This window comes from Octopus sinensis, linkage group LG10 (genome assembly GCF_006345805.1).
Source record: "Octopus sinensis linkage group LG10, ASM634580v1, whole genome shotgun sequence".
Taxonomy (NCBI): Eukaryota; Metazoa; Mollusca; class Cephalopoda; order Octopoda; family Octopodidae; genus Octopus; species Octopus sinensis.
The window spans coordinates 68,159,129-68,173,728 of record NC_043006.1 but is presented as its reverse complement, the minus strand read 5'-3'; the positions used below and the strand labels follow the sequence as shown (position 1 = coordinate 68,173,728).

General features: G+C 38.2%; 1 protein-coding gene across 1 annotated transcript; it reads left to right on the top strand.

Moving 5' to 3' along the window:
• Positions 1–4,483: 4,483 nt before the first annotated feature.
• LOC115216810 (tubulin alpha-1A chain) lies at positions 4,484–12,865 on the top strand. Its single transcript, XM_029786392.2, has 3 exons — positions 4,484–4,668; positions 11,261–11,483; positions 11,678–12,865. The coding sequence occupies exons 1-3, from the start codon at positions 4,666–4,668 to the stop codon at positions 12,805–12,807; spliced, it is 1,356 nt and encodes a 451-aa protein (XP_029642252.1). The 5' UTR covers positions 4,484–4,665; the 3' UTR covers positions 12,808–12,865.
• Positions 12,866–14,600: the final 1,735 nt, after the last annotated feature.

The following is a 14,600-nucleotide window of genomic DNA, read 5'->3' as shown; positions in this document are numbered from 1 at the left end:
TTTCAATAATAATTGTTTCATAACGAAAAATGTAACTCTTGAGATCTATTGGTTGTCAGTAGTGTGGCAGGAGGTGGGTGAAGACAATGGAACGAGTGAAGTAGTCGGCCCGGTCGCGAAATTTTTTTTTGCCACTAGAATTCCGGACCCTAGTAATGATTTCATTTGCATACAGCCAATCAGAGCTCACTTTGACTTCGTTATGAAGTTAACAAACACACTCAACCAAGTAAGCTCAAGACGAAGAACGGTGTTGTAAGTCGACCGATCGCCAAATTATGCTCGATTTTAGGAGACAATAATTAGATTTGCATCTATACCTATTATCGGGATTTTGTTAGGGCCCCATATGGTGAGGAAGTGGATGGGGAAAATGCGGGTAGAAGGTGATGTGCTAGCAACCATCTCCCTTTACTGTTTTTACAAAGTAAAGAACAAATAACTACGCAGGGGCAGCCATGGTTGAAACAAGAACAACAAGCATTATTAAAAGAGAAAAGAAACATGGTCATTCCTTACCTAAGTAACCATATCTTATTGCCAACGCAATTAGTTTGATAGCTGAGCTCTGATTGGGTGTATGCAAATCAGTTCATAACTGAGGTCCGGAACTCTCGAAAGAAAAAAGATTTTGCAGACCGGTCGACGCTTTTATGAGGGGGTAGTTTTGGGTCTGCTGTATAAGCTTGTGTGTGGCGGGGTGGGGTGGGGGAGAAAATTCAATGGCTGCAACGATCTAACTACACCACTATTAGTCTTCAACATCAAGTATATAATCATTCACTGTACAAATGGGTTTCTGTGCAGCAGACGTGTCAGGTCTTTTTTTTTAAATTTTTTTTGTCTGTCTGACATTAAGTTACAATACTGTTTTGCATGGATTTATCTCCAGCCATCTGACAATCGCAAATAAAGTACGACTTGTTGAGGAGGCTTAAAAGTATTGAAATGTATTCAGAGTTGTCATCATACTACTAAAGGTTACACTCACTTCCTACTTTATTTAATAAATTTTAATTAACATGCCGGGGTGCTGTCTCCTACACGAAAGGCCTGCAGGTACTGCATATGCAAGTGTGAGATATTGGCTATGTGTGAGACATTCTGAACGTATCGCATTATGTACATATGTCATTTTGTGTAGCTTGCGTGAAATTCTGTCTGTATGCGCGTGTCAGTGAACTGGCTAGTTTGTATGGCTGTATTTTATTATCTATGCGACGTTCGATCTGTATTTATGTCTCGAAATGGGAAATTATGTTATGAGTGACACCATTATGTGTGACTACGTTGGTATCGTTTGTGACAGAGTATGTCATTGTATGTGACAGTGTGTGGATGTTACGTGACGTAACGCTGTCTACCGTTGTGCGAGAGATATTGTATAAGTGACATTCTTTTACTTGCTAAATCAAGAAGGGACATCCTCTGATAACAGTGAAACTGATGCTGTTAACGATGAGCAGAGAGAGAGAGAGAGAGAGAGAGAGAGAGAGAGAGAGAGAGAGAGAGAGAAGAAATTTAACAGAGGCAACATTCTGAAAAAGAAGAAGTAGTCATAGTAATTAGTGTTAGGTTTGGTTAGAGCGGTGGACACAGTAAGGCTGATGGGATGAAGAGCTGAAAATACCCAAGTAACGGCAACACAAGACCAACTGCTTTCGAGAAGCAGAGGACATTTAAGTTGCTGTAGAAAAGACAGCAAATATGTGAGACGAGGCTGTTTAAAAGAATAATCTCTCTCTGGACGTGGTCTTAGTCTGTTTGAAAGAAGCAGAGGCAATACTCCACCGTGGACTTCGCCCGAGTTTTGTTGAAAAACATTAATTGCTGAGGGGAGGACAACTGAAGTATTTTCTGGTTCTGAAAGGAAGGACCGGTCTTAGTCTTCGAAATGAAACATTGTGTGTATGATTATTTGTGTGGGCAGTGTGTGTAGTTATTATTCTTGTGACATCGTGTACGTAATAGTCTGTGGACCTGGTGTTTTTGTATATATGTGTATTAGCGAGAGATAGATAGATAGTATATATATAGAGAGAGAGGAGAGAGATGGGACGAGCGAAAGAAGTTGTGTATGCTATTTCTTTTTATCTCCCACTTGTTGCAGTCATTGGACTGCAACCATGCTGTAGTGCCACCGTGAAGAGTTTCGTCGAACAAACCAACCCCAGCACTTTTTTTTTTTTAAGATAAGTACTTATTGTATCGTTTTCTTTTACCGAACCGTTACATTACGGGGATGTAAATAAACTAACACCGTTTTCAAGCATTGGAGACAAACACACACACACACACACAAATACAACGGTCTTCTTTCAATTTCCATCGACCAAATCTACTCGCAAAGCTTTGGTAAGCCCGACATTATAGCAGAAGACAATTCCCCAAGCTTCCACGCGGTGAAACTGAACCTGAAACAGAGTGGTCGAGAAGTAAACTTCTTACCACACAGCCACGCATGCGCCTATATCAAGTACGACAGTGTTAGGCAGAGTCACTTTGTAGCTGCTGCATCAATCTGAGGTACCACAGTGTCACAGACTGATACCACACAAATGGCGAATTGACGCTCTGTGACTTGAATGTTTTTCTCAAAGTGGAATAAATTGGTTGCAAATGGGAAATTGAAAACCAGCCCCAGTTTTACTTACATTCTACGTACACCATAAAGTTATCGGATCTTTTCGGTTTGAACGGCAGTTTTTTAAAATAATTTCCACGTAACTAAACACTTTTAAACTTCGTATACTGGTAGAATGTGTTTATAAAACATCTTTTTCTCTTGGCTTTATTGAGAAAATTCTATAGTTTGTAAGATATTTGTTGTTGTTTTTTTCTTCAATTTCAACCAATCAATGCCGTCTATTGAGGTGAAAACATTCTGTGCCGTATGAATATGTCCCTCGTTTAAGAAACAGATTGGGTTTATTTACATTTGTGAAGAAAAAAAGATACCCTTCCCCCCAACCCCTAACCCTAACCCTAAAACAGATTGAAATGCAATAGATCGATACTAAGGTCATAATTATGGATGACAATTTCATATGACACCGTTAGAAAAATTTGCCGTTCAAACCGAATAGATCCGTTATCTTTTATTCTGTGACACTCTTATCATGATGATGCTCATGATTATAATGGTGATGGTAGTGTAATGAATGATGATGGGGGGGGGGGTAATGATGTTGGTGGTAGCGATGATGGCGATAGGAAAATGGTGATGATGATGATGATGATGAAGAGCAATAATGTTTAGTCAAACATCCGGGAGTGTGTCGGATGAAGATCTATGACGTAAACATCAATTGGAAAATGGTAGTTGGGTGAGATTTCAATAGAGGGTTTATGAGAAAGTTGCGGGTGGTTGCACGTGGGGCATACGGGTATGTATACGGAGTGGGGTTATGGTAGAAGTGGGTTGTTGTTGTTGTTGTTGTTATTGATATTTAACCCTAGATAGACCCTGATCGAGCAGACTTGTACCTGTCGTGACCATCTCGTCCGTCTTAGGATTGTAGGCTACCGTATTTAATGTCTATATTAGAGGATGTAATTTGAGGCGATTTGGTTATTATTTCTAGTGGGTTCGTAAGAGCCTTCCCAGTTAGCACGTGGTCTTATTTTGTGATGAAGCTGGTGTTGTGAGTCAGACTGGAAAGAGAGAGAGAGAGAGAGAGAGAGAGAGAGCATACATTTGAATAAGCGTATTGATAGTATAGTGTTCTAAATGACATGCAGGTGTGAGTGACACACTTGGTACCTGAAGAGAATATATATATATATATATATACTTTATTTAAAGCAGCAGAAAATTCAACAAAATCTGTTACTCTGAGTTTCTCGTTGCCGTTCATCAGACAGTTTTTGCTATATATATATATATTGCTGGCGAGGCCATAGTATTTCATTTTGAAACCAAGTATATACTTTTTTAAGATAAGCATTTAGTGTTGAGAGAAAAGACACCAATAACTGAAACATTTTTTTAAACAATTTTTTTAGAGCTATTGACACGAAGTCTGAGTCTGTGAATTTTTAAGGAAGGAAACTCTAGGGTGTTGTGATAGTCATCCTTTCTCTAAGAAACTAGCAACGTAAATAATGTGTTTTAAATGAATAACGAAACTGCTAGGACAATAGAACTGAAGCTGATAATACCCACATTATAATAAGGAGAAAGAGAAAGATCGAGACAGGTAGAGAGAGAGAGAAAGAAATGTAACAGGAATAGTAAGAGGAGGAAGATAGAAGAATATAGAGTGGAAGTGAAGAAGAAATAAAAGGGAGAATGGGAGGGTAGCGTGAACTGAAGGTCAGTAAATGACCGACCGACTAGCCGGACGCAACTGAGGAATAGTAAGAGGTTAAATATAAGACAGAAGGAAAGAAAAGGAAAAAGAGATATAGAGGAGAATATAGAGTGATGAAGAAGGAGAAGGAAGAGAAATAGAGAAAGATAGATAGATAAATAAAGAGAGAGTGAGTAGTGCTGCTGTATATAAAACCACACAGCACTAAGTGATCTTAATTCAGTCGCTTTGCGATCTCATGTAGGATTCATCACATCCCAGTGAGTCTTCTCGGCTAAAGTTTGCCCTCATATCTTCAGAACAAAACAACCCCTTTCTTTCAACTCTCTAAATTACTAACAACTTTTGAACAATGGTAAGCTATTTACATTTTAATTCAATAATTAATAATTTCGAAAACTTTTATCAATTTTCTTTTAATTCATCCCACCTTTTTTTTTTTTTTTTTTATTTTTTTTTTATCTAAAGCAAAATTGTCTAAATTTTCAATGCGCTCTGATGAAGATCTGAGGTTTATTTCCGCGCCTGATTTGCTTCGAGAATCTTCCACGATAACTTTCTGACTCAACTTGTTCCTAGTATGAGGCTGAAACCACTAGCTATGCCTGTATTTTAAGATGGGTTAATATATAGATCCACGCCCAGGTGGCAAAAATGGAAAAAAATATGTGTAACAGGTGTAAGGCATCGTATATTGAAGGAATATGACGAAAAAAAAGCGCGCTGACAAACGGGTGGATGGGGAGGGGGCTCGGAAAATTCCCACGAATTTTTTTATTTTATCTCCTCGGGACCTATTTTATCTTAAGCTAATCGTTTCTACGTTTATACTTTCTTAGTTCAATTAGAATTTACAAACATTTGAGATCTGCCCGTCACCTCACTGATTTTTTTTTTGTTTTTTTTTTCTTCTTTTTTTTTTCAAGTTTCGCAAAGTAAAGTTTTAAAACTTAGATGATTTGGCGCAAAATTTAAATATTAAAAAAAAAATTAAACGAAATTAACATTCCTATAGAAAATCATTAAATAATTGAGTGCACCAAAATCTAATTTTTTCAGGTGTCTGTTTTAAGCCTTGTAGAATTGTAAACCAACAAAAAACAATTTAGTTGATGGTTAGGCAGATGCTTCTTTTAAATATCTGGGATTATTGGACATTTTCAGGAAAAAGTCAAAACTTTAAAATATGGATGTTGGGGGGGGGGGTAAACTTTCGGCTAAAGTAAAGAAGACGTACACCCGGTGTTTAGGGGTTAGGATTTTTGGCGAAAACGGGTGGTGTACGTATTCTTCACCTCCGCCAAACTTTCATTATATACATTCAAAGAAATTACACCTTTGGTGCACGAGCTAATTGCTAATTCTGCATTCCTCCAAGTATTTTAATATAAAATGGATTTTAAATGTTAACTGAGATCGTATTTGCTTTCATAGTTAATTTTACTTATAAAAATAGATATCAAAACAAACAGCAGGTATCATTCTATAGTCAACTACAATCGCTTCCTAGTATTTTCGCGGCTCACTGTTGCAGTCACCCGCCTTTTCATACCCGGTTTATTTATTTATTTTTTGTATTTCCTTTAAACTGAATTCATTGTTTCGCGCTTCTCTCTTTCTTCTTCTCCCACCTGCTATTTCTATCTCAGTATATCTTGTCCTAATTTATTTACTGCCGCACAATTATGTTCCTCTCACGACGGACCGGGTTCAATTTCTCAGTGATGACATTTCGTTTAACTCTCATTGCTTCTGTTTCATAACGTAATTATTATTAATATTATACATCTCTTAAAACTGGAGAAATCAGTATTTCAATAAATTACTTTTCCGTGATGTTATGACTAAAGCACTGAAACTGTAGTTGCTACACATGGATGGGACTTTAGTTTTTAGCTCAGATGTAAAGAAATCGCTTTCCTTCACCAAAATTTTAAGAATTTGTTTTCTCTTCTAAATATGCGGAAAAATACGGACATCGGGATTCGGACAAAAGTTTCGAAACATTTCTGTAGTTACAGTTATGGTTTTAGGGTTAGTGTTGCACAAAAAAGTCAAAATTGAAGTTGTGGGTGGGATTTTCACAATGCCGATTTTAGGCAATTTTCCGGAACCTCCGTATCCGAAAACGGATTTTTGGCAAAAAAATTTTTTAAATAAACAAATTTTTTGGCGGGGAATTACTGGTTTCAGTCATGTCATTTGGCCTTGCACCTGTAATTTATAGTATTTTAGTCGTTCCGCACATCTGTTTGCCGTGCAGGGGAATTGAACTCGAGATTACATGGATACGAAGCGAATTAACCACACAGTTTACATGTTTGCTAATAAATGATTTCAACCTCTGCAGGTTGCGATATTTCTATTTTTCCACTGTAAACCAATCAACAGGTGGAGTTGTCAGGTGGCATATAAACTCTCAGTAGTCAGATCCAGAGTACTGTAAACAGGTTGTGCTCCTCTTCAGGTTCGCTCTGAGGTTGACTGTAAATGATGTTTCAGGCATGCATTTTTTTTTCCTTTCGGGTTTGGGGGCCCATAATTGGTCTTGTTTTCTAAATCTTGGGTGTGGTTTGAGAGTTTTGTCGTATATTTTCAGTACATCGAGTAACGATTGAAAGGGCTTTCATTTTTATCTGCATAAACAACACGGATCTCTAAAATTTGCGTTATGAAACACACCTTTGTTATTCTCTTTACAATCTGATTTCGGTACTATTTAAGAAGAGTGGTCCCGGTGCGCGCACTCGCCCATCCGCGCTAGCTGGTCGTGACTAGTCGATCCTACAACGACTATCTAGCAAAGTAAATAAAACACAAAGGATCGACTAATCACGACTAGCTAACGCGGATGCGCGAGTGCGCGCAGCGGGACCACTCTTCTTAAATAGTACCCTGATTTCATTTTAACCGTAATAGAAGTGTAGCTTACTGTGTATGTATAACACAAGTGGGTACTACTTGAGAACAGTGGTCCCAGTGCGCGTAGTGGCGCATCCGCGCTAGCTAGTCGTGACTAGTCGATCCTACGACTACCAGCAAAGTAAATAAGGCACAAAAACAAAGTGAGGATCGACTGGTCATGACTATGAAAAGAAAATTGCAAATAATGAACGGGGGGGGGGACTTTCGGAGAATTCACACGATCCGATTTTTCCCCTCATAACTTTCGGAGGTTAATATAGGGCGTAACAAATATGAGAAAATCAAAAAAAAAATGTGTGTAATAGGTGTAAAACAACTTCCTATGAACGAATATGAAAAAAAAAATTCGCGCACGCGAAAGGGGGGTGGGGGAGAGGCCTCGGAAAATTCACATCGGGAAGTTCCGAAAGCGTCTGAGGAGCTGACCCGGGCACCAAAACAAAAAAAAAATAGTGTAATATGTGTAAAACAACTTGCTCTAAACGAATATGACAAAAAAAAAATGCGCTCTCGCGAAAGAGGGGTGGGGGAGAGGCCTCGGAATATTTATATCGGGAATTTCCGAAAGCGTCTGAACCGGGCACAAAAACAAAAACAGCGTAATAGGTGTAAAACAACTTGCTCTAAACGACTATCATGAAAAAAATGCGCGCTCGCGAAAGGGGGGTGGGGGAGAGGCTTCGGAAATTTCACATCTTCAGTCCACGGCCTTTAAACTAAGAAAAAATAGTGTAATTGGTGTAAAACTACTTGTTCTAAACGAGTATCAAGAACACACACTCACACATGAATCATAAACTCCGTATTTCGCAAAAAAAAAAAATAAATAAAGAGAAGAAATTCTGGAAAAAGTGAAGAAATGTTGGATCTCATTCCTTGGTTAAAGCTATTTTAAACATTAAATTTATGCTTTTCTTTGAAATAGTTCAGATATATGCAATTCTTCTCACTTATTAAGATGCATTTATCAGAAAAAAAGAGACAGAAAAAATTATTTTGTGTCAATCCTTCCCTAATTATCCTTTATTAATTAGTTTTGGCGTGTATTTTTTTCCCAAATTTATTTTTTCACCTTTACAACACTGTTTAGTAAAGCAATTAATTATCTTTATAATTTGCATATTTGACTTATTAATCAAAATTCTCTAGATGTAATATATACTAAGTAATGCATCCTTCATTTATGTGTTCCGTTCTGTATTATGCATGCGTGACTGTTTGTATGTAAGTGTGTTTAACTGTGCACATGAATGTGAATATTAAAGAACATATTTATTTACTATGATTGTTATTTTCAGAACAAATAAATCTTTTGGCTGTTATGTTATTGATGTTATTATTATTGCTAGTTAAAGGGTGGTGACTTGGCTGAATATTTTGAGTCTTGTAGTATGTAGTTGTGTTAGTCAATATTCTGAGTTCAAATCCAACTCATTTCTTTATCATCATTATCGATGGACCACTCAAAGAGGTATGTATACATTATCATTTTAGTAACATAATTTCTGTAGTATTTCAAGATGTTTCTGACACGTATTTTGATTCACATGGCGGAGATCCAACATTTCTTCACTTTTTCCAGAATTTCTTCTCTTTATTTTTTTTTTTACGAAATATGGAGTTTATGATTCATGTGTGAGTGTGTGTTCTTGATACTCGTTTAGAACAAGTAGTTTTACACCAATTACACTATTTTTTCTTAGTTTAAAGGCCGTGGACTGAAGTTGTGAAATTTCCGAAGCCTCTCCCCCACCCCCCCTTTCGCGAGCGCGCATTTTTTTCATGATAGTCGTTTAGAGCAAGTTGTTTTACACCTATTACGCTGTTTTTGTTTTTGTGCCCGGTTCAGACGCTTTCGGAAATTCCCGATATAAATATTCCGAGGCCTCTCCCCCACCCCTCTTTCTCGAGAGCGCATTTTTTTTTTTCATATTCGTTTAGAGCAAGTTGTTTTACACATATTACATTTTTTTTTTGTTTTGGTGCCGGGTCAGCCCCTCAGACGCTTTCGGAACTTCCCGATGTGAATTTTCCGAGGCCTCTCCCCCACCCCCCCTTTCGCGTGCGCGAATTTTTTTTCATATTCGTTCATAGGAAGTTGTTTTACACCTATTACACACATTTTTTTTTTTATTTTCTGATATTTGTTACAGCCTATATTAACCCTTTCGGAAAGTGGATATATATTGTTTTTTTCTTTTTTTTTTTTACGAAATTCCACGTTTTTGGCTATATAGAATACAATTCTGAAAAAATCATGAAATTTCAATTTTCCAAAACAAACATATATATAACATATAGGTACTATTTAAGTAGAGTGGTCCTGGTGCGCGCACTCGCGCATCCGCGCTAGCTAGTCGTGACTAGTCGATCCTTACTTTGTGTTTTACTTTGTTTTTAAAAAAATTATTTACTTTGGGTAAAAAGATTATTTATGTATTTTTACTTTGCTAGGTAGTCGTTGTAGGATCGATTAATCACGGCTAGCTAGCTCGGATGCGCGAGTGCGCGCACTGGGACCACTCTTCTTAAATAGCCCCAACCCCTTTCGCGAGCGCGCATTTTTTTTTTCATATTCGTTTAGAGGAAGTTGTTTTACACCTATTACACTTTTTTTTATGACCGGGAACGCTTTAGTTTAACATATATTGTGATACCAGTGCCGGTGGCACATAAGAGAACCATCCGAACGTGGCCGTTGCCAGCGCCGCCCCGACTGGCCTCTGTGCCGGTGGCACGTAAAAAGCACCCACTACACTCATGGAGTGGTTGACGTTAGGAGGGGCATCCAGCCGTAGAAACATTGCCAGCTCAGACTGGGCCTGGTGCAGCCTTCTGGCTTCCCAGACCCCAGCTGAACCGTCCAACCCATGCTAGCATGGAAAGCGGACGATGATGATGATATATATTATATATACATACTCTGTGATGACATCCCTCATCGCAGAGTATACACGCAGCAAGTTTAGATGGGCTGGACACGTCGCCCGACTCACCGATAATCGGTGGACCCGCGCGAGCGTAAACGACCACCCGGAAGGCCTCCACGACGGTGGAGTTACGATTTCAGGAGGGTGATTGGGATCACGTGGATTAGAAAGGCACGACCCAGAGAGGAGTGACCAGCGGTGTCAAATGGACGCCCGACGGACTGGTCGGTCAAGGTGAAGATGATATACACACACACACTCCCAACTCTTCTTCCCTCCTAATTCTACGGCCTTGGCCTTCACACAGGCTACCCTCTTGCTAGAAATAACAGCCACATCTCACAAAACTGCAAAAACACAATGAAAGAAATGTGTAATCAATCTACTAATCACCTTTCTGTAGAGATTTCTTTCAGAGTAATTTCCCGCAGTAATATGACAAAGTAATTCATGAGAAATTACAGGTTTTTTTTTTTTTTTTTCTTATCTCAAAAATTATGGAAGAGAAAATAACAGCAAGCTCTTTTGCAAAAAAGAAAAGTAAAAATAGCAAAGAAATATTTTGACAAAGTGAAATTAAAGACAATCATTTGACCAGTGCAAAACATCGTGTGTTTAGAACTGAAAATGGTCTTGCCCATTTGAGATTTGGCTGTTATTTCTAGCATGTGGATAGCCTGCTTGAAGGCCAAGAATTGGGAGGGGGGGATTTTTTTTTTTTTTTTTCATTTTCCCGAAAGTTATGAAAGAAATATTGGGTCTTTGAATTTCCCGAAAGTCCACTCCCCACCCCCAGGTTCGTTTGCGCAATTTTTTTTAATATTCGTTTTCTACAGTTAACACCAAGCGACTGGGTTTTTTTGTTTTGTTTTTTTCGTTAATATCATTCTAACAAGCCTAAATTTGCACCCTTTTTGCTAATTTCGGAAATATTGCGAAAGTGTTGGTATTTCCTGGGGTCAGTGGTTTGGGGAAACTAAAATTTAATGAGGATATTAAAATCCCATTGCTGCCGTTCCACCTCAGATGTCTTTATAAATTTGGTTTATTTTCCATCAGCAAACGTTAAAATATTCTCATTTTTGCTTTCAGAGGGAATGTATCAGTATCCACGTTGGCCAAGCTGGTGTCCAGATTGGCAATGCCTGCTGGGAACTTTATTGCCTAGAACATGGTATCCAGCCTGATGGCCAAATGCCATCCGACAAGACTATTGGTGGTGGTGATGACTCTTTCAACACTTTCTTTAGTGAGACAGGAGCTGGGAAACATGTTCCCAGAGCTGTTTTCGTAGATTTGGAGCCAACAGTTGTTGGTAAGTAATCTGATAATTTGGTTAATTAACTAAGCTCACAATTAAATGGTTCAGCCACTTCCTTCATTCTGAGTTCCTAATTTATAATTAATGTATAATCATATGATGCCCTGCAGTAAATTTTGTTTAAAATGTTTTTCATCTTTTTAGAATATTGTGAAGGATTATTTCTCAACTAAATTTTTAAATTTCAGATGAAGTCCGTACCGGGACATACAGACAACTGTTCCATCCAGAACAACTTATCACTGGTAAAGAAGATGCAGCCAATAACTATGCTCGAGGTCACTATACTATTGGAAAGGAGATTGTCGATCTTGTACTTGATAGAATCCGCAAATTGGCAGACCAATGTACTGGTCTTCAAGGTTTTCTGATTTTCCACAGTTTTGGGGGTGGCACTGGTTCTGGTTTCACATCGCTTTTAATGGAACGTCTCAGTGTTGATTATGGAAAAAAATCAAAGTTGGAGTTTTCTGTTTATCCTGCTCCTCAAGTAGCAACAGCTGTAGTGGAGCCTTATAATTCTATCCTAACTACACACACCACTCTTGAACATTCTGATTGTGCTTTTATGGTTGACAATGAAGCTATCTATGATATCTGCAGAAGAAACCTGGATGTCGAACGTCCAACATATACTAACTTGAACCGTTTGATTGCTCAGGTTGTGAGTTCTATTACTGCTTCTCTGAGGTTCGACGGCGCTCTCAATGTTGATCTGACTGAGTTTCAGACTAACTTGGTGCCTTATCCTCGGATTCACTTCCCGTTGGCTACATATTCGCCAATTATCTCTGCTGAAAAAGCTTACCATGAGCAACTGACAGTCGCTGAAATCACTAATGCTTGTTTTGAACCATCAAACCAGATGGTCAAATGTGACCCCCGCCATGGAAAATACATGGCATGCTGTATGCTATACCGTGGTGATGTGGTACCAAAAGATGTCAATGCGGCTATTGCAACAATCAAGACAAAGAGGACAATTCAGTTTGTTGATTGGTGTCCAACTGGTTTTAAGGTCGGTATCAACTATCAACCTCCAACTGTTGTTCCTGGTGGTGACTTAGCGAAGGTTCAAAGAGCTGTGTGTATGTTAAGCAACACCACTGCTATTGCTGAAGCCTGGGCTCGTCTTGATCATAAATTTGATTTGATGTATGCCAAGCGTGCTTTCGTTCACTGGTATGTGGGTGAAGGTATGGAGGAAGGTGAGTTCTCTGAAGCGCGTGAAGATTTGGCTGCTTTAGAGAAAGATTATGAAGAAGTTGGTGTAGACACAATGGAGGCCGAAGGTGATGAGGAAGGAGATGAATATTAATTTCTTCAACAAACTGAAACGTAACAAAGCATGGAAATAAAATTTGATTTTATCTATATAATTTTGTTCGTGTTTTTTTTGGGTTTTTTTCCAGAGCATATACCAGTCATATACTAATGTGAGTCAGTATAATCAACTGCCACCATCAGCATCACTTTTAAGCTTTATACCTGTATTGGTTTCAAATTTTGGCATAAGGCCAACACTGTTGGAAGTGGCTAAGTCTATTATACTCACCAAAGTTCTCAATTAATACGTATCAATTCTGAAAGGATGCAAAGCAAAGTCGATCTCAGTGGGATCTTGTCTAGTGATTCTGCTGGCTTATACTTTATACCTATACTAGCACTATGACCTGGCAATACCAGGTCTTAGTGCTAGTGCATGCATGCGCATATACACGAGAGTACTGTCCAAATTTCCGACCAATCACATACAGCTAGCTGGCATTCAATTGGTGTATCAAGTTTCAGGGATTTTGATTGGGTTTTGGATAGAAAATTCACAAAAAAGTCACTTCTATTGATTTTTGTTTTTAATGGCTTTGCGGGGTGACTGGGGAAATGTAAAAATATGTGTACGACTACCCTTGGACGGTTTTGCATGACCTTAGAAAGTGCAAGCCCTCTAACTGAAAAATTGTGGATTTGTATAAAAGACAGACATTTTGCCGTTTATATATGGAGAGATTAGGCAAACCTGTTTAAAGTGAACAACGTGCCTCCTGTTTAGTTATTGATCTGTGTTTTTGCTACAATCAAGCTTAGCTTTATCATCACGTTTTGAGCTTAATGCCGATGCTAGTATTGTAGTTTGCATTCAAATATGTTGTTACTAATTGCATCCTGTTCAAATCCCACTGTTGTCACTCTTGCCTCTCATCTTTCCAAGGCCAACAAAGTATGCTGTTCCTCCAGAGATGTATGGACTTGGTTAAATATTGATGGCTCTGGTATTTCTTACAACAGCAAGAACACATTCTTCTTGTGATAATTACTGTTAAACCCCAGGTTAATCTTGATTGTGCAGATGCTATTACCATCTTTTTATAGGGTGTAACAATCACCCAGAGTCGCTAGGTTCTTCTGTTACACCCATCTATACCTATGATGACTATATTGCACATGTTTATTCATGTGTGATAAATTATTTGAGGATCTGGCTACAATTTCTAGCAAGTTCACTGAGCAGTCTAATGTTGACCCCTAGATGAAGGAAATTTTGGTGAGGATGTAAACTCTTATCTGTTTAACATTTTCTTATATTGTTGGGACTACACCCAGGTCAATCCTTGCTTTCAGGTAGTGACCATACCCTGTTCACTTTTGACCACCTGTCTTTTTAAGATGGTAGGTGTTTGGCTGCACTTTTTTGCAGGTTCAACCACATGAAAGCACGTTTGCTCAAATTTTAATTTTATATCCTTATTAACCTCAAAATTACAAGTGTAATATCTAAATGGAATATTTAACATTCTTAGATCAGTCACAATATCAAAATTACCCGAGCCTTTGTAACCAGAATTTATCCAAAGACTTTGGGAATATGAAATACTTTCTACTGGCCTCAAAATACAGCATCATTCCATAGATTGGGTGTCGGAAAATACGGTAAAAAAAACACTGTACTTTAAAAATTAAATAAAATAAAATTTCTCTTCGAGAATTGTCTCCCTTACATTAAGAAATGAGAGCTTGGTCTTTTTCTTCTGGTACTGGAAGAAATTTGGTGATCTGGCCTCTGTTAAATTTACCAAGTGAACTCTACTAAAAGTACCCAGTTTTAAACTGGGT